This window comes from Amyelois transitella, chromosome 21 (genome assembly GCF_032362555.1).
Source record: "Amyelois transitella isolate CPQ chromosome 21, ilAmyTran1.1, whole genome shotgun sequence".
Lineage (NCBI taxonomy): Eukaryota > Metazoa > Arthropoda > Insecta > Lepidoptera > Pyralidae > Amyelois > Amyelois transitella.
In genome coordinates, this window is record NC_083524.1 from 630,293 (window position 1) to 657,407 (window position 27,115).

At 38.3% G+C, this 27,115-nt stretch overlaps 2 protein-coding genes across 4 annotated transcripts; one reads left to right on the forward strand and one right to left on the reverse strand.

The window, feature by feature from the left end:
- Positions 1-879: 879 nt before the first annotated feature.
- On the reverse strand, positions 880-20,954 carry LOC106142186 (uncharacterized). Of its 2 annotated transcripts, none has more exons than XM_060950371.1 (15): positions 20,403-20,954; positions 18,987-19,671; positions 18,034-18,207; positions 17,128-17,285; positions 14,777-14,872; positions 13,928-14,030; positions 13,153-13,223; positions 12,669-12,829; positions 11,672-11,745; positions 11,288-11,366; positions 7,099-7,231; positions 5,530-5,656; positions 4,688-4,801; positions 3,612-3,779; positions 880-2,045 (listed from the first exon to the last, which is right to left on the reverse strand). In XM_060950371.1, the coding sequence occupies exons 1-15, from the start codon at positions 20,847-20,849 to the stop codon at positions 1,876-1,878; spliced, it is 2,760 nt and encodes a 919-aa protein (XP_060806354.1). In that variant the 5' UTR covers positions 20,850-20,954; the 3' UTR covers positions 880-1,875. The 2 variants fall into 2 exon arrangements, with proteins under 2 accessions (XP_060806354.1, XP_060806353.1); XM_060950370.1 differs by having other exon boundaries at positions 17,083-17,285.
- Positions 20,955-22,826: 1,872 nt separating this feature from the next.
- Positions 22,827-26,770, forward strand: LOC106142195 (ubiquitin-fold modifier 1). Of its 2 annotated transcripts, XM_060950366.1 has the most exons (4): positions 22,827-22,953; positions 23,031-23,087; positions 25,274-25,404; positions 26,166-26,770. In XM_060950366.1, coding segments are annotated over exons 1-4 (261 nt in total). In that variant the 5' UTR covers positions 22,827-22,951; the 3' UTR covers positions 26,237-26,770. The 2 variants fall into 2 exon arrangements, with proteins under 2 accessions (XP_060806349.1, XP_060806348.1); XM_060950365.1 differs by lacking the exons at positions 25,274-25,404; positions 26,166-26,770 and adding an exon at positions 23,220-24,520 and having other exon boundaries at positions 22,871-22,953.
- The last annotated feature ends 345 nt before the right edge of the window (positions 26,771-27,115 follow it).

Genomic DNA, 27,115 nt, shown 5'->3' on the forward strand with positions numbered 1-27,115 from the left:
AGATTATCAGTTTATACTACCTAATTTTAAGATTGAAGACACTATTAAAGTACTTAAAAACTGATTTTATGCAAGCAACCAAAGTTACCGAATGTTTATTTTTATCAATTGTAAAATTGAAACATTTGTGGCGATATCTATACGCCACGAGTCACAAAAATAAAAAATAAAATCATATCGGGGTCACCACTGTAGCGGGAGCGATGTTTCTGCTCGACCGCCACAAAGGGACGGTCTTCTAAAGTAATCCTCCCTTTGGTGGCGGGGTATGCCTTTTAATTAGTAATTAGTAAATAAATAAATATGATCGGCTCTTGAACGAATGAGCTCTGTGATATTCAGTGATTTTATTTAAGGTTTTTAATAAAAACATCAGACGGTTAATGGAATATTGAGTTTTATTTAACTTTTCTATTAATAACGTTATAATAATTCAAGTGGAATTACGGAGAAGAAAAAGATACTACGTAAAAAACAAACATAATATAATTATAATAACATAGCAAGTTGAAAATAAATTGTTACTATTTAAATTGCGAACAAAACACAAACTCTATTAGAAAACATTTAAATTTCCAAATATTCCTTTTTTAAAACTACCGTGTGGTTCCCGGCACCAATAAAAAAAAAAGAATAGGACCACTCCATCTCGTTCCCATGGATGTCGTAAAAGGCGACTAAGGGATAGGCTTATAAACTTGAGATTCTCCTTTTAGGCGATGGGCTAGCAACCTGTCACTATTTAAATCTCAATTCCATCAGAAAGCCAAACACTGAACGTGGGCTATCAGTCTTTTCAAGACTGTTGACTCTGTCTACCCCGCAAGGGATATAGACGTGACCATATGTATGTATGTATGTTAAAACTAATATTTATCATAATTACTACCTAACCTTAACCCTCGTTGTGAATACGTAATTAATTTTATTGAAAACATATCAACCTACTTCAAATAAAAACAATAAATTTAAACGTCTTAGAGATAAAAAATAATTAAAGCTTTAACAGTCATGGAATATACCTACCTAAACTAAAAATATTTTTTACAACTTTAATCTTTTCTCATATGTATCTACTTAGAGGTACAATCAAAATAATAAAGTCTTTAAGACAATAAGTAAAGCTCAAAATGACATGGAAAAATGTGTCAAAAAATTCAAATAGACACCCGATTTACTTGCAAAACATAAATATTAAACAAATTTTTAAAACTACCTTCTATTATAAAAAAATCTTTATTATCATACATATCTTTGTGTTAATTTCTAATCTATAACACTTCACAGCGTCACGAGGTTCATAAAACCACCAACAGATGGAAGAATCTTATACTTAAAGGACTAGTTATTATTAATTCATTTTATTTAAAGGATATTATAATTTATTTGAGTACATATTTGGCTGAACGTGGCCTATCAGTCTTTTTAAGACTGTTGGCTCTGTATACCCCGCAAGGGAAATAGACGTGACTATATGTATGTAGGTACATATTTTGGCAGTTTCACTAACATACATACAGCTGAACGTAGCCGTTGTTGGCTCTGTCTACACCGTTAGGGATAAAGACAGTAATCATATTTTTTATTTTTAGGTTTTTGCAGGTCTCTCTTTATAATTTGCCTGGGTCTTGGATGTTTATCTTATATAAGTATTTATTATAAAATAAAGTATCGTTGAGTTAATATCTCGTAACACAAGTCTCGAACTTACTTCGAGGCTAACTCAATCTGTGTAATTTGACCCGTATAAGTATATATATATATTTATATTTATTATAATTATAATACAACAGAACGAGGCCTTTCAGTCTTCAAGACTGTTGACCCTGTCTACCACGCAAGGGATATAAACATGACTATATATATATATATGTATTAATTAGCGTCAAAAGACGGGTTCCTAGCGGCGGCAGACTTCTTGAAATGCGTTGATAGCACGTCCAGTAAACGCAGAGACAGGTCCTTGTTGATAGCAGCGTGACTGACGCTCGACAGCATAAAGCGAACCGAAGCAGTCACTGTCTCCTCGCCGAATATTAGAATTGCTAGAATTAAATATGTTTTTTATATTGAACCGTATGATTATAGTTAATAAATAAAGCCGTGTGGTTGCCGGCACCAATACAAAAAAAAGAATAGGACCACTCCATCTATTTCCCATGGATGTCGTAAAAGGCGACTAAGGAATAGGCTTAGAAACTTGGGATTCTTTTTTAGGCGATGAGCTAGCAACCTGTCACTATTTGAATCTCAATTCCATCATAAAACCAAATAGTTGAACGTGGCCATTCAGTCTTTCCAAGACTGGTGGCTCTGTCTACCCCGCAAGGGATATAGACGTGACCATGTATGTATGTTAATAAATAAATAATAAATATATACGGGACAAATTACACGTTAGCCTCGAAGTGAGTTCGAGACTTGTGTTACGAGATACTAACTCAACGATACTGTATTTCATAATAAATACTTATACTATTATAGTTATACAAACCCATGTTATGAAAGTTGTAAAATGCGACGAAGCGCTTCAAGAAAAGTGATAAACGAATGAAAGATTTATTTGAAACTAAATTTGAAACTGTGCTCGCGACTTCGTCCGCGTGGAATAGTGCTTTGGGCATCATTGAAGCCCTCAAGGATGAATAATGTCCACCTTTTTTTTTCACATTTTCCATTATTTGTTCATTCCTAATAGTTGCAGCGTGATGTTATTATAGCCCAAAGCCTTCCTCGATAAATGGTCTATTCAACGCAAAAATAATTTTTCAATTCGTACTAGTAGGTCCTGAGATTAGCGCGTTCAAACAAACAAACTCTTCAGCTTTATAATATTAATATAGATGGTTCAAAGTGATGCCCTTGCGCTTCGCTGGCTCATCTTGGCGGGGACACTCCAATGCCTTCAGATTATCAATACTTTGATCTAGCATCCGAGGAAGTATGCTAATACGTTTATGAATAAAATGTAAACAAATCAAAAAATTTGCCTTGTGGTTTTCGGCACTTTAATTTAGAACCACTCTATCTTTCCCAAGGATGTCGTTAAAGGTGACTAAGGGGCATATAAACTTGAGAAAAGACGTGTAATTTTAGGCACTTAAAAAAAGGATTACCCCATTTCTTCCAAAGGATGTCGTTTAAGGCGACTAAGGAGTGGGCTTATAAACTTGGGATTTCTCTTGTTGGCGATTAGCTAGCAACCTGTCAGTATTTGAATCTCAATTCCATCATACAGACATACAGCTGAACGTGGCCTTTCAGTCTTTTCAAGACTATTGTCTATGTCCACCACGCAAGAGATACATACATATAGTCACATCTATATCCTTTACGGGGTAGACAGAGCCAATAGTCCCGAAAAGACTGAATGACCAGGTTCAGCTGCTATGATGGAATTGAGATCCAAATAGTGACAGGTTGCCAGCCCATCGCCTAAAAAAAGGATCGCAATTTTATAAGCCTATCCCTTAGTCGCCTTTACGACATCCATGGGAAAGAGATGGGAGTGGCCCTATTCTTTTTTGTATTGGTGCCGGGAACCACACGGCACAAGAGATAATGTATGTAGAATTCAGTGTATCAATCGAAAGTACTAATCAAGAGCTCACCAGGTACAGCATTCACAACGGCGGCGACAGTGTCTTCCAGGCGGAGTTCCCTCAGCGGCTCCTGTTCCGTGGAGTCCCGCTCCATGTCCCGGAAACTGAGGAAGACCTGGGCACGGAGCCAAGGGCCCACCTGCTCCAGCCACGAGTTGATTATCAGCTCGCCCAGATCTAGAATGTGGATGAGATGCTGTTTGGTGTGGCTGTTTCGTGATAATATAAATAAACTAGCTGTCCCGGCAAACGTTGTTTTGCCATATAAGTAATTTCTAGTTAAAAAAAAAATGTTAAGGGTGGACAACCCTTAACACTTAGGGGTATGAAAAATAGATGTTAGCCGATTCTCAGACCTACTGAATATGCATACAAAATTTGGTTAAAATCGGTAAAGCCGTTTCGGAGGAGTACGGAGACAAACATTGTGACATGAGAATTTTATATATAAGATATTGCCGTGTGGTTCCCGGCACCAATACAAAAAAAGAATAGGACCACTCCATCTCTTTCCCATGGATGTCGTAAAAGGCGACTAAGGGATAGGCCTATAAACTTGGGATTCTTCTTTTAGACGATGGGTTAACAACCTGTCACTATTTGAATCTCAATTCTATCATTAAGCCAAATAGTTGAACGTGGCCATTTAGTCTTCAAGACTGTTGGCTCTGTCTACTGTACGTATGTATAAATAAATAATGCGGTGAATCTTAAAACTAGTAGGTATTTATTTATTAAAGTTCTACTACTTACAATAATTTCGCAATGCAATTCATGAAATTAATAATGACCGTCCGTTTATTTTATCTTTATTTATTTGACAAAATATCCGTATTGAAATAATTAGTTTTACATTAATTAATGTTTTTTAATGTAGACAATGTGCATTCGTCCACGATTTAGATTTAAGAGATCTATATTTGTAAATAGACGTCCGGTGAAAATGCTGCAGTGTAGTTTGTTCCGCACACATGCTTCTGTCACATCACACATTCTGTCTACCCCGCAAGGGATATAGACGTGACAATATGTATGTATGTATGTGATATTGGTGCCGGGAACCACACGGCACATGTTAGACTTACCTGCACATATAACAGTGGCGAGCCTCACAGCCACATGAGACCGTAGAAGTCCCCCCGCGGTGACCAGCTCGCTCACAGCACTCCAAGATTTACCACTTGTCCAAAGCCATTCCTCTGATAAATAAATATATATACAGGCTGACATTTAATTCAACTGCACAAATTAAACTGTTAAGTGTACTCATCTTAAGGATATTTATAAACGTTAAAAGAAAAATATCGGTTCATATTTCAGAAAGTACGAAAAAAAAATAAAAGTATCAAAATCCACGATCCTAAATACGTCATATCACCCCGGCCGGCGGAAAAATGACGCGTAAGATTCAGAGGTCAACGACACAATTCATTCAGCTGAGCGATCTCGACAACTCTGTACTTTACTTGATCTTGATACTAGAAAAATAATTTTTTTTAGACATTTATTTACATGTTTATTCTTACTTTCTTTTTGTAGTATTGGTCTTTAATAAAGTGTGTGACGTAGTTTTTGAGGGTTTTTTAAATGTGAAAATGATGACGTTTAATTTAAATAAAAATAGGCTCGAACGGCTCAGAAGCATGGGTGTAGTCTATGTTTAAAAGGATCTATATAAGTATTTATTATAAAATATCGTTGAGTTAGTATTTCGTAACACAAGTCTCGAACTTACTTCGAGGCTAACTCAATCTGTGTAATTTGTTAAAAATAAAAAAACAAATTAGTATAACTTACCGCATACCGCGGAATGAAGGGATGAAGCAAAGGAAGTATGCAGGGATCGTGGCAAGTGGAAAGAGGTAGTCTCTGCCTACCCCTCCGGGAAAGAGGTGTGATTTTATGTAGGTATGTATGTATACGTTACCAAAATCATCGGGGATGACGTCCTGGCTGTCGTTACAGTCGGTGGCGGCGAGCCGCAGCGAGTCGAGCGCGGCGTCCACGTGCGCGTGCGCGCGCCGCGCCAGCAGCCGGCACAGCGCGCCGCTCGCCTGCGCACGCGCACACACACAAATGTTGGATTGGAGAAGTAGATAGATTTATCTGCCTCTTCAAATTAACATTTAAGTTTAATTTGATATAAGTTATTTAATTTTATTTATGTAATGTAGTGATTAATTTAATTTGATTGATTTACTTGTTACTTGATGGTTTATGTAATTTAATTTAATTTGATTTAATCTATGTATTAGGAATTTTATTATAATGTAATGTATGAAGATATGGACGCGAGTCTGAAATAAATGATTTATTTATTTATTATTATATTATAAACATATAAATATACATACATACATAAACTCACGCCTCTTTCCCGGAGGGATAGGCAGAGACCACCTCTTTCCACTTGCCACGATCTCTGCATATTTCCTTCGCTTCATCCACATTCATAACTCTCTTCATGCAAGCTCGGCGGTTTCAGGTACTTTTAACCTGACCCTTTACCAAACAACTACTTACTTTTTCTTTTACCCTTTTATTTTACAAATAAATATATTCGGGACAAATCACACAGATTGTGTTAACCTCGAAGTAAGTTCGAAACTTGTGAGATGCTAACTCAACGGTACTATATTTTAGAATAAATACTTAGATAGATAAACATACAAGACCCAGACCAATCAGAAAAAGTTTGTTTCTCATCATGCCCTGACCGGGATTCGAACCCGGGACCTCAGGTGTCACAGACAAGCGTATTACCGCTGAGCCACAGAGGCCGTCAAACTCACATCACTACACTCACGTTCGCTCGCTTGCGGGGTACACGCAGCCGACAGTCCCGAAAAGGCTGAAAGGCCACTGTAAACAACCTTCTCGTACGCCATAGCAACGATTGCCATGGTAATGTTAGTAAGGTAAAGAATATAATTTTTATTGTCAAATATTTGTATTTTATGTTTAACAATATAGTAATTTTAAACATACATACATAAACTCACGCCTCTTTCCCGGAGGGGTAGGCAGAGACTACCTCTTTCCACTTGCCACGATCCCTGCATACTTCCTTTGCTTCATCCACATTCATAACTCTCTTCATGCAAGCTCGGCGGTTTCGGGCACTTTTGACCTGACCCTTCACCAGGACGTCCTTAATTTGATCAAGATACGTTCGTCTAGGTCTTCCCACCCCGACCTTTCCCTCCACACTCTCCTTGTATATCTGCTTAGTCAACCTGCTTTCATTCATCCTCTCCACATGACCGAACCATCTCAACATACCCTTTTCTATTCCTGTAACTACATCTTCTTTCACATCACAACATTCCCTTATCACGCTTATCCGGTCACTCAATTCAATCACAAACTTTCGCATTTAAATTATAAGTAGGCTTTAAAAATACATAATTTAATAAAATCAGATATCCTTTGATTAGTTCGACGGCTATTGGCTCTGTCTACTCCGTCAGGCATAAGGACGTGACCCAAAACTCACGCTAGCCTCCGCAGACGTGCAGACGTACGTCCAGTCGTGCTGGTGGCGGGGCGCCTCCCCCCCATCGGCTCCCTCCCCACCCACAGCCGTCTTTATGGAGTTGAATACCCCTGTCACTGTTCGTTGGAACAATCTGAAATTAAATAAATAAATATATATAACTATACCTACTTATTTGTAAATTGACGCCGTGTGGTTCCCGGCAACGCCGTGTGGTTCCCGGCACCATTACAAAAGAATAGGACCACTCCATCTCTTTCCCACGGATGTCGTAAGAGCCGACTAAGGGATAGACTTGGGATTCCTCTTTAATGTAAATCCCTGCCAATCTAAGGTCTGCCGCGCCGATGGATGCATGGCTAGGGGCGAGCCTAGTCTCGAGCGTGCCACTTCCGCCATGGGGTTGGGCGACCCCCAGGTAATGGCTAGCCTTACCCTGGCATGCGGGGCTCTGCTGGGGCGGACAAAATTTTTCCCTAGCGTCTCGTGGGAATCGCATTATGAACCTTAAAAAGCATATAAATGGCGGCGATGGTGTCCGCACCCCATCACGTCTCGTTCCCGGCGGGAGCGGTATGCGGTCTGCTGAAAGCCGCTTTGCGACGATGAATGTAAGAGGAGGAATGAAGGATAAGATTGAGGAAGTATGCCAGATGATGGATGAAAGACGTTTGGATGTGTTGTGCGTGAATGAAACGAAGCGGAAAGGATGCGACGCGACGCAGCACGGCCCTTACACGGCGTATTGGTCTGGAATTTCCAGTACCAGCCGAGGCTGTCAAGGGGTCGGTCTAATTCTTTCTGCACGAATGGCTGAGTGCGTGAATGAGTATGAGTGTGTCAGCCCTCGTCTTCTATGGATTAGGCTGAAAGTTGGAATCACTCGGATCTTCGTTCTAGGTGTTTATGCACCTTGGGATGTGGGTTCGAGGGGTACAACATCAGCAAAAAGCGAAAACGAGGAGTTCTGGAATAGTGTAAGAGAAGTATTGAAAGTTACCAAGCCAAATGAGAAGATTATTATGTTAGGTGATTTTAATGGATGGGTGGGTGTAAAGCGTGATGGATATGAAAAGGTGCTTGGTGCGTTTGGTGACGAAAAGGTGAATGATAATGGAAGAAGTGTATTAGAAATTTGTCTAGAGTGGGATCTTTTTGTGTCGAATTCAATGTTTCAACATAAAGAGATCCACACCTACACAAGAGTGGAAGGTATTTTAAAAAGTATGATAGACTTTGTGATTGTAGATGAAAGATTGAAGAACAAAGTGCTGGATACCCGTGCATATCGCGGTGCTGGCATTGACTCGGACCATTTACTGGTGATATCCCGGATAAGGGGTATCTTCAATCGCTGGCGGCACAGGGTAAGGGAGCAAACCAGCGCTTTGGAAAGAGTAAAAGTAGAAAATTTGCAAGATATGGATGTAGGTAAGAAGTATATTAATAGACTGAAGGATGAATTTGAAGATTTAGAGGAAATGAGCGATATTGAAGATGGATGGAAGGAATTTAAAGAAAGAATTGTGAAAGTAGCTGTTGAAGTGTGTGGTGTAAGTAGAAGAAGGAAAGGAAAAAATCACAAAAATGCGTGGATGAGTAAAGATGTGCAAGAACTTGTGCGATTAAAGAAGAAAGCATGGCTGGATTTGTTAGCAGCAAAAGCTAACTTAAGAATGCAAGAGGTTATAGATGAAGATGTGAATGAAGCACGTAAGGAATATAAGAAAATGAAAGATTTGGTTAAGAAAGCTGTGATTAGAAAGAAAGAAGAGTATAAAGAGGATTTTGATAAAAGGCTATCAGAAGACTTTCAGTCAAATCTGAAAGTATTCTGGAAATCCGTAAGGTCAGCCCGAGGAAATACTATAACCAGAGAGCTGACTAGGATCAGATGCCAGGATGGTAGCGTTGTGAAAGGAGAAGAATGTGTACTAAAGATATGGAAGGACTACTTTGAAAGTTTATTTGAAAAAAAGGAAGGAAATAAGAAAGATTTCTGCTATAGCGAAGAAAAAGAGAATGAGATGGAAGGCGAAATTGAAATGTTCGAAATTGTGGAAGCACTTAAGAGTATGAAAGCGGGAAAGGCTGCTGGGTGTGATAGAGTGTCGGTCGAGATGCTTAAAGCAGGAAAAGGCGTAGTAGCTAGTCAGTTGTACTGCCTTTTCAATTTGTGTTGGAGAAGCGGCCGAGTACCAAAAGATTGGTGTAAGGCTGTTATCGTGCCACTTTACAAAGGAAAAGGGTCACAGCTGGACTGCAAAAATTATCGTGGTATAAGCCTGCTTAGCGTCGTCGGCAAATTGTATGCTAAGGTATTGATTAATAGAGTCAGGAATGAAACTGATGACAAAATATGGGATGCTCAAGCGGGATTTCGAAAGGGAATGGGATGTACTGATCAGGTCTTTTCCTTGCGGTGCATAGCCGAAAAGTTTTTGGCCAAGAGTCAAAAAGTCTATTGCACATTCGTAGATCTGGAAAAGGCCTATGACAGAGTTGAGAGGAATGAATTGTGGTCAGCACTTTCTATGCATGGGGTGAGCAGTCTCTTAATACGAGCACTGAAATCCTTATATGAGGATTCGAGTGCTTGTGTCAGGATAAACGGAGCGCACACTGAGTGGTTTAAGATTGAGAAAGGCGTTAGGCAAGGATGTGTTGCGTCACCGTGGCTGTTCAACCTATTTATGGATAGCTGTTTGACAGATTTGAAAGAGTCTAAAAGTGGATTAAGGATGAATGAGTTACTCGTCAAATGTCTGCTCTATGCCGACGATCAGGTTATACTGGCGTCATCAGCGGAGGAGTTACAGGAGATGGTAAACTGTATGCATGAAGCTTTAAAAGAGAAAGGAATGAAAGTGAACGTAAGTAAAACTAAAACACTGGTTTTTGAAATGGAGAAAGAAATGACAGCATGTAATATTTTGATTGGAGGAGAAAAAGTGGAGCAAGTGAAAGAGTTTGTATATCTAGGATCAAAGTTTACATCAGATGGCAAGTATGATAGTGATATTGAAAGGAGAGTGAACGCGGGGAACATGGTGAATGGAGCTTTGCATGCCTTTATGAGCAGTCAGAAACTATCCAAAAAGGCTCGACTGGCTGTGCACAGGGGCGTGTTGGTCCCGACATTAATGTATGGGAGTGAAAGTTGGGTATGGTAAAAGAAGCATGAAAGCAGAATAAATGCAGTGGAAATGAGAGCGTTAAGGAGTATGATGGGTGTGAAATTGAGTGACAGGATAAGGAACAGCGTGATAAGGGAATGTTGTGATGTGAAAGAAGATGTAGTTACAGGAATAGAAAAGGGTATGTTAAGATGGTTCGGTCATGTGGAGAGGATGAATGAAAGCAGGTTGACTAAGCAGATATACAAGGAGAGTGTGGAGGGAAAGGTCGGAGTGGGAAGACCTAGACGAACGTATCTTGATCAAATTAAGGACGTCCTGGTAAAGGGTCAGGTCAGAAGTACCCGAAACCGCCGAGCTTGTATGAAGAGAGTTATGAATGTGGACGAAGCGAAAGAAGTATGCAGAGATCGTGGCAAGTGGAAAGAGGTAGTCTCTGCCTACCCCTCCGGGAAAGAGGCGTGATTTTATGTATGTATGTATGTATGTATGACGTCCGATGAAAATGTTGCAGTGTAGTTTGTTCCGCCGCTTCTTCTACACATGCGCTTTGGAAGCGGTAGTAGTTATAATTAGATTTAAGTGATGTGACGTCAATAAGTGATACCTTGTATCCAATTTTGAAAATAAATCTATTATATTCTATTCTATTAAACAGATTGAGTTACCCTCGAAGTAAGTTATGAGATATTAACTCGACGATACTTTATTTTTTTTTAATAAATACTTTTATAGATAAAAGTGCCGTGTGGTTGTGTGGCACCAATAATAAAAAAAGAACAGGACTACTCCATCTCGTTCCCATAGATGTCGTTAATGGCGACTATGGGATAGGCTTATAAATTCAAGTCACTATTTGAATCTCAATTACATCATAAGGCCAAACAGCTGAACGTGCTAGCCCATCGCCTAAAACAAGAATCGCAATTTTATAAGCCTATCCCTTAGTCGCCTTTTACGACATCCGTGGGAACGAGATGGACTGGCCCTTTTCTTTTCTTATTGGTACCGGGAACCATACGGCACACACGGATCGTCTTACACAAACTTACCTATCCAATCTCTGCATTCCATCAGATTTAGCAGTCTGCCCCGGTGAATTCCTATCCAGGCTCAATTGGTCGTACTCATCTATAAAAGTTTAACAAAATCATTTTAAATACATTAAATTTAATTTTATTTATTAAGACTGTCTACATCTTGCATACTTACCACTCTGAAGACGACCCTGGGGCATACCTTTGACCATGGACCCTGGATTGGGTGAGTCAGGTTTTCACACGAAGCGACTCCCGTCTGACCTCCGCGACCTTTGCAGGGAACCCAACCTGTATTGGATCGATCATGGTCACACATCCAGTTGCCTGAATGTGCATATTTCCTCTAGATAACGTGGTAGTAACATATCTGTAAATATATATATATATATATCTTACCAGCGAGTGTTGCTGTGTCTATATGTCTGTCATGGGATCGGCCTCTCGATTCTTCACCCCACCATATCTCAGGTCTGAAAAGATACGTAAATTAACATATACATATGTATACATACATATAGTGACGTCTGTACCTTCACCACATAGTATAAAACAAAGTCGCTATTTTAGTCTGTTTGTCTGTATGCTTAAATCTTCAAATTACGCAACGGATTTTGATGCGGTTTTTTGTAACAGGTAGAGTGATTCAAGAGAAATGTTTTTATGTATAATTTTTTCCGAATTTTGCACCCGTGCGAAGCCGGGGCGGGTCGCTAGTCATTCCTATAATCGTTTTGATCACGAACCATTTTGACCACGTTAACTATTTTGACCACTTTTTAACAATCTATACTAATATTATAAAGCTGAAGAGTTTGTTTGTTTGTTTGAACGCGCTAATCTCAGGAACTACTGGTTTGAATTGGAAAAATATATTTGTGTTTAGTAGACCATTTATCGAGGAAGGCTTTAGGCTATTTATCATCACGCTGCAACTATTAGGAGCGAAGAAATAATGGAAAATGTGAAAAAAACGGGGGAAATTATTCTTGAGGACTTCAATGTTGGCCAAAATAACTATTCCACGCGGACTAAGTCGCGGGCACAGCTAGTATTGAATATTTTGGCACGTTTGACTAATTGATCTCTGACATTATAACAATGCAATCATTTTGAACTATTTGACCATTTTGCGGCCAAGGCATGATGAGAAACGAAATTTCTCTATCATATGTATAAAATATATCTCGGAACTAAGTTCGAGGCTAACTCAATCAGTGTAATTTGTCCCATATTTTATTTATTCATTCAGCCATCCATTTATTCATTCATTCAGCCATCCATTTATTCATTCATTCAGCAATTGATTTACACATTCATTCAGCCATTAATTCATTCATTCATTCAGTCATACATTCATTTATTCATTCATTCATTCATTTATTTACAATCTCACCTCGGCGCAGTTTCCCTCTGCTGTAAAAGACACCGTAATTTTGCGATGCTCGCGGACAAATCCGCCGCCTCCTCGTACTCCGGCTCGGGGGAGTCTGACAGCGGAACGAGGGAAGACAACGGCGGTATATCTCCTTTCAGTACGGGTTTCGCTTGAGATGGCTGTGAGAATATATAATAATAGATAGACTTATAGACATATATCAGCCGTGTGGTTCCCGGCACCAATAAAAAAAAAAATAATAGGACCACTCCATCTCTTTCCTATGGATGTCGTAAAAGGCGACTAAGGGATGGGCTTCTAAATTTGGGATTCTTGTTTTAGGCGATGTGGGCAAGCAACCTGTCACTATTTGAATCTCAATTCTATCATAAAGCCGAACAGCTGAACGTGACCTGTCAGTCGCTTCAAGGCTGTTGGTTCTGTCTACCCCGCGAGGGATATAGACGTGACCATATGAAAAAAAAAATTCAAAGGGGCTCACCAAGCTGTCTTGTGATATGACCCTTTGTTGTTTTATTAATGGCGGCGCTGCAGCTGGCGTTCCGTTATCCTCTAAAAATATGTAAACTGTCATGTTTTATCATTCACAAAATGATTTCGACCAAAAGGAGTCCCAGGTTACATTGGGAACGACAGGAGGAAGAAGAATGTGCCGTGTGGTCCTCGGCACGAATAAAAAAAAAAGAATAGGACCACTCCATCTCTTTCCCATGGACGTCGCAAAAGGCGACTAAGGGATAGGCTTGTATACTGGGGATTCTTCTTTGCTAACGAGTATCATTAAATGATAAACAATAAGTAATTAGATTTAAGTGATGTGACGTCAATAAGTGATACCTTGTATCCAATTTTGAAAATTAATCTATTCTATTCTATTTCATCCTCCGCGACTCGCGCGCCGGCGATCACTCGAGATCCGAGTTCGCTGCGCCTACGTTTATGGATCCCATCATACGACCCTTACACGAGTATACATACATAAAATCACGCCTTTTTCTTTTGGAAGGGGCAGGCAGAGACTACATACATACATAAAATCACGCCTTTTCCTTTTCGAAGGGGCAGGCAGAGACTACATACATACATAAAATCACGCCTTTTTCTTTTGGAAGGGTAGGCAAAGACTACAACTTTCCAATTGCCACGATCTCTGCATAATACCTTCGCTTCATCCTTCGGTTTCGTGTACTCTGGACCTGACCCTTTGCCAGGACGTCGTTAATTTAATCAAGATACGTTCACGAGCATTTAATTACCTTTTTGTATAACTGACGAGATACCAATGTCTCGCTCCATTCTGGTTTTAGCGTCGGTCGCGGGGGACACCTTGTCGCTTTTATGGTGCGACGGAGACTTCTCCTGTCATGAAAAAAAGAATGACCGTTATTGATATATAATTGATGATGTATTACAAATAATTGACATGGTATTGATAAAATATGTACAGTATGTATATATGTACATATCTTACCTATATCTTATGTATTTGACATAATATTCGTATTAAAATCATTAGTTTTATACTCATTCCCATTTTTTTATCTGGACAGTGTGCATTCTTCCACGATTGAGATTTAATAGATCTATACTTGTAAATTGACGTCCGGTGAAAATGCTGCAGTGTAGTTTGTTCCCCTGCTTCTTCTACACTTACGCTTTGGAAGCGGTAAGTCAACCTTTGGGTGAAAGGGAACCAAACAGGAGATTTTAAACATAATACAATGCACAAAGAATATATACCTAATATATACAAATACGCATAAATACATAATAATAGAGACCTGTTCATGGACATATCGTCTATTGATATGCCCGGGAACGGGTTTTGGCGGGAGAACAACAAAACATCAACTTCTCCAAAGGGCCTCTACGTGTTGGATTTACATCCCCACGCAAGCCTCTCAAAAATCCGAGGTGTGTATACCCTTGAAATCCAAGAGGAGAAACATATACTTAGGACAGAGCAGAAAAAAAATTGACCCAAAGAGCTTTTTTAAACTATCAATAGTCCGGACTTTCCTGATATCGACAGGGAGAGCATTCCATAGACGGACAGCTTGTACAGTATAAGAGTGGGAGTAACAATTGTTAAACATTATACCTACCTGAGAATCATCACTCAGCCCAGTGAATCGAAGGCCCTTCTTTAGACCAGCGATGCCGAAGTCGAGAAGACCTTCCATCATGCCTGCCGCTTCATCCTGATTACGGGAAAAAAAACATTACATACATACATATAGTCACGTCTCTATCCCTTACGGCCGAATGGCCGCATTCAGCTGCTCGGCTTAGTGATGGAATTGAGATCCAAATAGTGACAGGTTGCTAGCCCATCGCCTAAAAAAAGAATCACAAGTATGTAAGCCTATCCCCGAGTCGCCTTTTACGACATCCACGGGAAAGAGATGAAGTGGCGCTTAAACCAATATTGATTTAAGTAAATATAACCTAACTTCACTGTATGTGTAACAAATAACATAGAATCATGCATGGATTACATACTATCCGTGCAAAATGATGCTCTAGACAATAATGAGGTTTCATGCAAAGAAAATGCTAGTTTTGCTGCGCTAATATACTTAGACAAATTTATCCTACTAATATTATAAATGCGAAGGTTTGTATGTCAGTATGGATGTTTGTTACTCTTTCACGCAAAAAGTACTGAACCGATTACGATGAAATTTGGTAAGTCAGTAGCTGAAGACCCAGAATAACATATAGGCTTTTTATCCCGGAGTTCCCGCGGGATTGATTACACGCGGGCGAAGTCGCGGGCGGCCTCTCAAATATATACATATATTATATAGTGCTTTAGGCATTAAAGTAATGGTGCTGGCTAACAATATTGTTATATCTTATTGTTAAAAACACATAGTCACGTTTACGCCCCTTGCGGGGTAAACAGAGCCAACAGTCTTGTAAAGACTGAAAGGCCACGTTCAGCTGTACGGCTTAATGATGGAATTGAGATTCAAATAGAGACACGTTGCTAGCGCATGGCCTACAAGAAAAATCCCAAGTTCATTAGCCTTTCCTTTAGTCGCCTTTCACTTTATCCATTGGAGATGGAGTGGTCCTATTCTTTTTTCTATAGATGCCAGAAACCACACGGCACTTCCTTTAATCCATTACTTTAGATAACTAAAATAAAGGTCAACTTAGTCTTGATAAATTTTTGGTTGAAAAAGACATTTTTAAATTAAAAAACATTTAGCCATGAGAAGAAAAAGCAATATGAAATAATACATTTCAAAATGACGACATCACTAACGTCACATGCCATTGACCAATCACAGCGCGTACATTATGCTTAATCGCGATATTAAAGATTTCACTGATTCGAGCATAAATACAAACTCCTACTCAACATCTTCTGTCGTGCGGTTCCCCAGGCATAACATCTAACTTGACGGTAGATCTTCCTTTTGGTGGCGGACGATTTATTTGTAATGTTAAAGTCATTAAATAAATAAATAAATAAATAAATAAATATATACGGGACAAATTACACTGATTGAGTTAGCCTCGAAGTAAGTTCGAGACTTGTGTTACGAGATACTAACTCAACGATACTATATTTTATTATAAATACTTATATAGATAAACATCCAAGACCCAGGCCAATCGGAGAAAGTTCGTTTCTCATCATGCCCTGGCCGGGATTTGAACCCGGGACCCCCGATGTCACAGACAAGCGCACTACCGCTGCGCCACAGAGGCCGTCAAATTAACAACAATTAACAACACGTCAATTAACACAACGTCTGCTTTATATATGGCAGTTAAATTAATTGATTGTTTATTTCTTTTATAAAATCAAAGTCAATCCTGTTGTCCTTATCAATTAAAATTAGATATTAATTCCAACTTATATCATTGATGCGAAAATAAGTTCCTTTGTTTGTTTGAAGTCACTTCAAGCGTTTTCTACTGAACGAATTTTCTTGAAATTTATTTTTTATATATCCTACTAATACTATAAATGCAAAAGTTTGTGAGTATGTCAGGACGTCAGTATGGATGTATGTTACTCTTTCACGCAAAAACTACTGAACCGATTACGATGAAATTTGGTATGTAGGTAGCTCAAGACCCAGAATTACACGAAGGCTACTTTTCCCGGACTTCCCGCGCGATTCCACGCGGACGAAGTCGCGGGCGGCCTCTAGTTTACAATAAAGAGTCTGGAAAAGGAAATAGGGAATTTTTCATCTCGGAAAAACTTGTTAACTTTTATAGGTGCCGCTAAATACGGATAAAAGATAGTATGAAACAGATAGTAACACAAAAACAAATACCCAAGAAAACCCGCCGAAACCAACGAGTGCAATAGACTGAAGTGGGCTTAAGGAATAAAAACAAGAAAATATAAACCGACCAAAGCAGATAGTACGTGCAAAGAACATACACCGGAGCGCTTGTGGGGCACATCTATTTTGGCAGGGTTCGAGACCTGGAGGTCGCCTATTTTGGTCTTAGCTTGGTGAACTGTCGTCTGAAGGTCCTTCAGAAGGGCATCGGCCGGCTTAGGGCTGTGTTCCTTGCGAACTGGACTTGTTTTTTGTGGGCTCGTGGTGGTGTCCATTTCCACGTCAATTGCGTCTTCTTCGCCTGCGGATAAAGTATTATTGTGGTTGTAAGAAAAAAATGTGAAATAAATTGATTAGTTAAATGGATAATCTAAAAGTTAAGTAGGTAATCTTTTGTGCCGTGTGGTTCCCGGCACACAAAAAATAATACGTCCACTCCATCCCTTTCCCATGGATGTCGTAAAAGACGACTAAGGGATAGGCTTACAAACTTGGAATTCTTTTTTAGGCGATGGGCTAGCAACCTTTCACTATTTGAATCTCAATTCTATCATTAAGCTAACTAGCTGGACGTGGCAATTCAGTCTTTTCAAGACTGTTGGCTCTCTACCCCGCAAGGGATATAGACGTGCCCATATGTACCTATGTAGGTATGTAATTTTTCCGTTTTATAAATCCTACCTCCGTAGCATGGCTCGTGCTACGCCGTATTTATGGCGCGAAAAACTACCGCTATCCCGTTTCACGTCGTAATAAAAAGCGAAACGGCGATAGTTTTCGGCGTCGCGCGTGCCATCTCGCTCAGCTGAGCTCAAGTAAAGATGAAAAAAAAAACTGTTTCCTTTGCTTGGGTTCTTGAATTTAACTTATCTAACTTAATAATAACCTTAATCTATGTTGGTAAAAATATATTTTCATACTCCTGCCGTCTTGTCGCGCCGGCGCCAGCTGAATAAATAAGGTAACACGAAATTAATCTTCTGACCTCCACAACCTATTAAATTGTCCAAAGAAACTTAACTGTAATTGATAAGTACGAAGTAACTTACCAAACCACAGAGGCTGCGGCGACTTGTTCCTCGGCGGGTTAGGGCTCCCCTCGGGCTCCGCGTCCTGCCCCCACAGCCGGCTGAGCGTGATCTCTCCGTCCAGGCTGGCCAGAAGGTCTTGACCCAAGCTGATACATTGCAGGTCTAAGTCTGTCTCCCATGTTTTGACACTACCTGTGTTTATAAAAAAAAAAAACAATTTCAAATTCAAAATTTAAATTCAAAATTTTTATTCATTATTATAGGATACTTCATATCGCTTAATACCTAATTGTCAAATCTTTTGGTTTAACATTGGTTGACGTCAAATAAATTACTTAAAACTAAGTTTACTGCCGCTTCCAAGGCGTCAGTGCAGAAGAAGCGGTAATTTTTTATTGAGCTGCTCCTATGGAAATGTACAAAAATAAATGAAGCCTACATTAAGACCCCTGTGCTAAATTTCATCAAATCAATTTGACTATTATGTTTTATCAAATTATTTTTTTTGGCAATTGATATAACAACAAGGGATTGGTTAGGTTATTTTAATATCCATTTTAGGAATCATACACACATTAATATAATCACGTCTAAGTATATCCTTTGCGGGGTAGATGAACAGTCCTGAAAAGTCTGAAAGGCCACATTCAGCTCTATGGAATTAAGAAATAAATAAAAACAATATTAATTGTAATAACTGAAATGCCGTGTGGTTCCCGGCACCAATACAAAAAAGAATAGGCCCACTCCATCTCTTTCCCATGGATGTCGTAAAAGGCGACTAAGGGATAGGCTTATAAACTTGGGATTCTTTTGTTTTAGGCGATGGTCTAGCAACCTGTCACTATTTGAATCTCAATTCTATCTTAAAGCCAAATAGCTGAACGTGGCCCATCAGTCTTTTCAAGACTGTTGGCTCTGTCTACCCCGCAAGTGTGTATGTACGTATGTAAATAGGTGTGTGAACTTACCCTCAATGATCCTATCATAAATCTTCACCTCATTCCTGCCCTGCCTTCCGCGACGTTGTCTCAAAATCGGCGACGACTTTATATCAACCGGTTCTGACGAGGTCACTGGCACTTCTTCAACGATATCTTGCATCTTTATCTGTTCGGCATACTCTTCTTTAACGTCTCTAAGTAAAACCGGAGCTGAACTGTTGGTGATTAAATTACTTTGAGCAGACTGCACTGTAGGCTCCATTTTCGTTTCTTCCACTAAAATTTCTTGTTTGATTTCTTCTTTCACATCAAAATTAGAAACTTTCTCTTTGGGAATTATCACTTCTTTTCCCTTTAAAATTGTCATTAGTCTATCATTCAGCCACTGAGGATTAGCCAAAGTGTTATTAATGAAATTGTCTAGCTTTTTCGATAGTATTCTAACTAGCAATTCGGAATGCGGTGTATCCCAAAGTTCCCATGATATCAGTTCTTTCAGTATTAATCGTATAATATTCGTACAGTGGTCAGTCGCATCGACTGTGTTATGGTCACCGTTGAATAATGAGTGTGACTTTTTGTAAAGATTCTCGATATTATCCTTTGGAGATTTTTCGTGACGTTTTAATGCTTTTTTGTATTCTTTTAAGTGCATGACCATTATTGAACACATGTCTACGTAGACATCTTTTGTTTCTATTTTATTACAGATCTAAAACAAATAATAATTTTATTGTGATTGTCAATTATTCCCTTCAAATAAAGACATACTTAATTCTTTAAGCCAAGCAGCTGAATGTGGGCTTTCAGTCTTTTGATGACTGTTGGCTTTCTACTCCACGGGGGATATAGTGGTGACTATATGTTATGTTTATTACTATGTATAGGCATGCCAAATTTGTTTTTATGTTTGCCTTCTCATTCTTGATTTTAGAACCTGCATAGTCTTTAATTGAAACATTAATTTAAATTTTACACACAAAACCTACTTATCAATAAGGGGATAGGATATACTCAGATTATGTAGAATGTACAAAATTAAAAAAAAGACAGAAACAAAAGCCCAAGCCCCAAGCACAGTGATTGAGGGTGCAACTGGGAACATTTTGTGATGAGGATCCCAGCATCCTTCCATATCATCCATATCATTTTATGTACCTAAGCTAAGCCAAAGTAGTCTCTTTGCAAAATAATATTAGAGAACATAGTCTAATGAGATTAAAATAGTGATAGGTTGCTGGCCCATCACCTACAAGAAGAATCCCAAGTTCATTAGCCTTTCCTTTAATACATACATACATAAAATCACGCCTCTTTCCTGGAGGGGGGAGGCAGATACTACTTCTTTCCACTTGCCACAATCTCTGCATACTTTCACTTTCCACTTGCCACAATCTCTGCACACATTCATCATTCCTTTAATCACCTTACAAAATATATTACCTGGAAGGTCTTCCCAATCATCTGATCCAGCATTTGTTTACATGCAAATGGGAATCCAATCTCCTGCGATACATAAGGGAGGTACCAAGAGGACACCAGTTTTTTCTCCAAAACTGTACTTATCACACTCAATTCATTTGTATCATATTCTTTAGAAACCTCATTCTTTGGAAGTTTAGGCGGACGAGGTAAAACACGGCCAAAGATCTGAGAGTAACCTTCGAACCGCTCCAAATCATACTTTAACGGTTTGTTCAGGTGCAATAAGTACTGTATAAACTTAAAACTAAAGAATAGAGAGCCTACAAATGTCGCAATTAGGTAAGAGATCAGGTAACCACCAGATATTGGGGATAAATTAGTAAAATAATGTAACAATAGGCAAATAACTGTGCCACTGCAGGAAATTATGGTTACGAATTCAAGCAGATTTCTTTTGAGTAACATTTTTAAATAGTTTGTGTATTTTTCCGCAAATATCGCTGTTTCACAGTCTGTTTATTTTGTAGTTAAATATTGATTTTTTGTTTCGGTTGGTCTGCAATCTGCTACTTTTCAATGACAGTGACAGCGTCATTGCTGTCATGTCATAAATCAGCTGTCCATCGATGTATGACATCCTCAACAAAAATGGATGACCGATACTGACATTCTAACGTTTCACCTAACAAAAACTTCGCAATTTTAATTATAAGAATTCTGTAGGTATTTAAAAGTGCACTATGACGAGAGATTCCTTTATAATATTATGAACTAATAATTTAAATTACAACACTTTAATTCTACATGTCACTATTTGTGTTGCGGGTCGAGGTGACAGTATAACCCTGACTAGGTACCTGCCTCCCCTAGCCTCCCCTTCACTTATAGGGAGTCCCGAATTCCGCTCCAGTAGAAGTCCGCCCCCCCCGCTGGTATATGACGTCAACGGCTGCGGACGCGGCAGTGAGGCCAACAAAGAATCCTCGGATGGTAGGTTGTGTAGAAATGGGGTCATCAACCTCTTCCAAAAGCCTATGTCTAATTTCACTTGATTGTTAATAAAACTACTATACGTGGGGTCATTGACCTTACTCACTGAGTGTCTATTCACTATATGATCACTAAATATCGAGTCTCTCTCTAATTAAAGTCTATGTCACTTAATAAAGTCTGAATTACTCACGGTTTAAAGGTTCAGTCACTGAAATCCAATAGCACTATCACTAATTGGAATACCTACTCACTATGTTCAAGTCTTATTAGAAACCACTAAACTAATTGAAGAATTAAAAAACGAAAACAATACACACAATTTGTCCGTCCACTAACCACGCACAACACCTTATACTAATTTCCTAACACTATTAAACTATTACACTAAGAGGTATTATTCCGACTTAATTTCTTGAAGACTTTTTTTCTTGAAGAGGACTTTTTCTTTCTTGAGGTCTTCTTTTTCTTGATTTTTCACTTTAAACTGGAACAATTGCACTACGACGCCCTCTGCCGCCGATTTTACTATTGTAAGTCGGAGTAATACCTTAACGCGAACCTCAAATTTCGTGACGATTTCTGGTGTTGTGCATAGCTTCGCTTAGGCGATATTTATTAACTTTTCTTAATTTTACATGATATAAACATAACAATTTCCATTTTCCAAATAAACTTACAAAAATTCTCATCATATAAAATAATTTACAAATGTCACAATTTCTTTCTCAAAGAGATTTTAACAAAAGTTTGTCTTCAACCTATGCTTTCATCAAAATTTCCTGTCAACTTTTAAATATTTCTCGAATATACAATATAAGACTCTAATAAGTTTTAAGTTATACAAAAATACATATATCATACTTTCTTATTACAATACTTTCGTTTCTATAAACAATATACTTTTCGAGAAATTTACTTACATTTGTTGACATCAAAAAACATAATCCAATTATTGACCTCGTGTCCTTGACTTTTATGAAAATAGCGTTATCACTTATCTATGACGGTCTGCGTTATCGTTTATCAATTAGGTTTCATAAATAATAATAACAATATCTAAAATATGCCTCTAAAGTGCTCATTCGCTTTCTAGTGTACTATCTAATGCAATTGACCGTCGTAGTGGGGGTATTGTTTGATCTCGCTTCCTTTGTTCTATACAATACAATACTTAATGAGTGTGCTAAAATATGACAATGTTTAATGAGTGTGCGCTATGTTAAATTTAATGTGTCGCTAACAATTTGAATCTCATTTCTATCAATAAACCAAATAGTTGAACGTGGCCGACAGTTTTTTCAAGACTGTTGATTTGCCTACCCCACAAGGGATATAGACGTGATCAATGTATGTATCTATATGGTATGTTATATTATGCAAATAAAAGTTTGAATTTGAATTTATGTATACATGAGGGTACCGAAACGAAATACGTTTGACAGTTGTCAACTCTTGTTTGCAACGTCATCTGTCTTGTTCTGCCTGCCTGTCAAACAATAAACTGGCTCCTAAAAATTCTCAAATTGACTTGCCTTCTATAATTGTAGAATAGATCTCAGCTGTCTTGTAGCACCATGTAAGTATTTTTAAATGAAAATATCAAAAATAGCCCTAGTTATAACATACGCAATTGACAATCACCTTAAATTTCAGGTCTAAAGTAACATTCAAGATAACCCTGACTTCAGATCCAAAACTGCCGTTTAAAGTGTAAGTTTATTAGTATTAACACGTAATACCTTTCATCTGACACTGTAACTTCAACGTAGAACTTCACATTATTCATATATTTATCCAAAAAATGCTCTGTTATAAACTAGCTTTTCTTTTTCATTTTAACAGATGCTGATGAGGCTCATAAAGTTGTACGTTGAAGTTACATTGCCGCATTATGGACGCTGCTGTAGTGCATCAATTCCTGGACTTTTTTCAAGACTTTGTCCAGCTATGTCAATCTGAAAACTGGCCTAAAAATGAGACTACAGAGGAAGAAATGAAAAATGCTTTTCTCGTTGCAAACCACATAGAAACCTGCTTGAACAAGCTTCACGAAAAAGATATTGTCACTGATTTTCTAGCATTATTGCAAAAGGACCATGATTTCCCAAATTTTTTCTTGAAAACTTGCTTAGCAGACCCGCCAAAGTATGTTCTGAAAAAAATTATACAGTCACCGACAAAAGTGTCACAGATGGATATTGGTTTCAAATTATTCTTAGAAATGTACTCAAAAGAAAAGTTAGAGATGTGTCTCACGGACTTAATGCTGGAGACTGCATCAAAGGAGACTTTATTGCGGAACCTTACAAAAGAAATTCCAAAAGAGAAAATTCTAGAATTCAAGAGTTTGATCTTACTTTCTGAATTAAATCATTGTGAAGATCCTAAGGACATTCTGTCAGACATGTTTAAGAATTTAAATCAAGACAACATGACATTATTAGTTTTAAGTGTCTTGAGTAAAGATGTGAAATATCATAAGTCAGTAAATAGCATAGTAAACACATTTATTGATGTGATATCTAGAAAAAGTCCTAATAATAAGTCATTATGGAAACATCTTTTTAATATTGATGATAAAATTTTTGTGCAGTTATGTTTACAACATGCCGATTTGTTCAAATTGATTGTTAGGTCTTTAGCTGATTGTGGCCGATTGTTGAGAGAAAATATGTCGGCCGAATTCTTCTATATAGATATTACGTACTCACAGTTAATGAGCGTAGTTCAAACAATTTGCAAGGACAACAATTTGAAAATTGAGTTCTTTGATGTAATTGGTGATGCAGATGTTGCATTTTGGCTGAATATGTTATGACTGTGGCCAGCATGCTTGGTGAAATAATTATTGTTGTGTGCTTTATTGTTGGAACCAAGATCAATAAATTATTTTTTACATGTTATATTTGTTTGAATCAAACTCAATGGGCGAAAGTGACTCTTTCTCTAGCTAACGTGCACACATACATATGTATAATCACGTTTTTAACTCTTGTGAGGTGTACACAGCCAACAGCCTTTAAAATACTGAAAGCCCTCAAGCAGCTGTTTGGCTAAAAGATAATAAATTTAAACTATTAGGGGAAAAGTAACACAAGTGTAGTCCTATCTGTAAGTTTATATTTTTATTTTTTTATTTTATTTTACAATACATAAACACATAAACACGATACATAACAAGGAAGCCAATTATAGGTCCTCACAAATATAAATACAATGGTGATATAAAAGTTGAACTAAACTAAACACGCCACTCGCAATCGAGTACAACAAGTAAAGTGGCTGACAAGTGCTTAAAGTCTAAGAATTAACAATATATAAAATATTAATAAAAACTACTAATCCTGTAAGTGCTCATACAAAAGTCGCTTAGCTCTCGCTATGCTCGTAGTGAATAAGTAAATAAAATAAAAAGTGATAATATCCAATTCACGAGAGATATTATTAAAATTATTGCCTGTACGCATAAGAAAAGCATTTCGCCTGTATTTAGTAGACACTATAGGTGTACGTATAAGGAGGTTGAATAATAAGGGGGTGTAATGTGAAAGAAATAGTCTCTGTCTATCTCTCCAGGAAAGAGGCGTGTTTTTTTCTGCCCAGTGAGCATTTATCAGCGCGCACGGGCGCCCTGACCTTCTCCTTTGGTTTACTTCAACGCTCACCAAGTAGCTATCCTCAGGCGGCTGCTTGCTGGATCTAGTGTCTATAGCTAAACACCCTCTTAAAAATTGTAAAACTATTCCAATAAAGAATGTTGTTATTCTATAAAAGCCACAGGTGTTCAGTGGAAATAGTCAATGTCAACCTGTCTCTCATTCATTCATATGGTCACGTCTATATCCCTTGCGGGGTAGACAACCTGTCTCTCCCACATAAAAATGTTTCATTTCCAGACTGAGCGTACCAGAGGCGACACCATTCACAGCAGTGCTGAAGTTCGCAGCGGAAGAGTTCCGAGTGGAGCCGGCCACAAGCGCCATCATCACGGACGACGGTATTGGCATCAATCCTCAGCAGACAGCAGGTATGGCTTCGTTGATCTTCTGCCTACTGGTGTTACTCCAAATTACATTCTCGGCTTTCTGGAGGGGAGCCCGGGGTTCGACTTTGACCGTGATCCCAAATTGATTGACTCTGAAAAAAGCCTGGGTCCATGGTCAAAGGTATACCTTTGACCATGGACCCTGGATTGGGTGAATCAGGTTTTAACACGAAGCGACTCCCATTTGACCTCCGCAACCTTTGCAGGTGAACCAAACTCATATTAAATGTATGATAGTTTATTTGCAGTGAGAGGTGGAAGATAACAGTTTGTGTAAGAATAGTCCCCACTTTTAACCTAACTAACCACCGTGTCATCATGCGATGCCGTTTTTATCGCGCGAAAACCTATCGCTGTTTCCCGATCACGTGGAACGGGACAGTGCAGGCATAAACAAATTATTTTCGGTCACGGGACACGTCCAGTTACCTGGCTGTGCGGGTTTTCTCACATTTACCCTTACCGTAATGAGATCATTGGTTTGCAATGAAACTAATGTACGTCACTTCAGATATGAAAAGTAATTCTGAATCATCTGCAGCAACAGCTGCAGAGTTGTTTGTTCCGCCGCTTCTTCTCAAATGCGCTTTGGAAGCGGTAGTAGTTATAATTAGATTTAAGTGATGTGACGTCAATAAGTGATCCCTTGTATCCAATTTTGAAAATAAATCTATTCTATTCTACCTATGCCAAAATGTTGGTAAAAAAAAAATCTGAAAAACCTGTTTGTTTGTTTGTTCCAGGCAATGTTTTCTTGAAGCACGGCTCCGAGCTCAGACTGATCCCGCGGGACAGAGTAGGGAACCACACGTAGACTCGAACATTCCATGTAATTTAAGTTTATATTTTCAAGAGTTAGTTGCATTTTTGGCGACTACTATTGCTAGAAGGCAGATTTTGTATTCGGCGTATTTTGTCACTGTCTACTATAAGGCTTTACTATAAAATACATTTACACAAAAAGCCTTTTCCCTGAGGTGTAGAAAGCTACACCTTTCCAATCGCAACGATCCCTGCATACTTCGCTTTATCTTCATTCACTGTCTTCATGTAAGTTAATTATTTACTGTACATTAAATATGATAAAAAAAATCATGTTTGATCCACGAACGTCATGTTCGAAAGCTAACGTACGTAAATTAACAAAAACAAGTACTTTTAAAAAAATAGTCTATAAAATGTTTGGTAAAATAACATTTTCGAAGGTAATTTGTATGGCAACACTAACTTTGTCGTTTGATCGCTGACAACGGAATATAGAATCAGCCTTCTAGATATAGTTACCAAAAGTTCAGCTGCCTCTTTTACTTTCATATTACTTTATATGCGATACAGATAATATATTTATGTTTATATGTAATTAAATGTTTTTACAAAAGTAAACTGTTTTATTCAACTCGCTTACCAAAAGTTTTCATTAAGTATTATTATTTTATCTCTAAGCCAAACAGCTGAGCGTGGCCTATCAGTCTTTTTAAGACTGGTGGCTCTGTCTACCCCGCTAGGGATATAGATGTCATTATATGTATGTATTTATCGAAAGAGTTTATATCCATGGCCTTAATAGCTATTAGTAGTACAACCACGTTTGTTTATGACGTTTTGGAAATATCAGATGGCGCAGAATAAGTAGCTCAATCTACCGCCGATTCAGACCGAATGAAAACTCAATAACGACCTTGTTACAAGAACA

Coding starts and splice junctions, on each gene's coding strand:
- LOC106142186 (XM_060950370.1), bottom strand. CDS start 20,849: ATGTTACTCAAAAGAAATCTGCTTGAATTCGTAACCATAATTTCCTGC. Junction 17,286..18,033: donor GCCGCAGCCTCTGTGGTTTG/GTAAGTTACTTC, acceptor CTTTATCCGCAG/GCGAAGAAGACGCAATTGAC. Junction 4,802..5,529: donor CGTCATCCCCGATGATTTTG/GTAACGTATACA, acceptor TTTATTTATCAG/AGGAATGGCTTTGGACAAGT.
- LOC106142195 (XM_060950365.1), top strand. CDS start 23,269: ATGGACGCTGCTGTAGTGCATCAATTCCTGGACTTTTTTCAAGACTTT.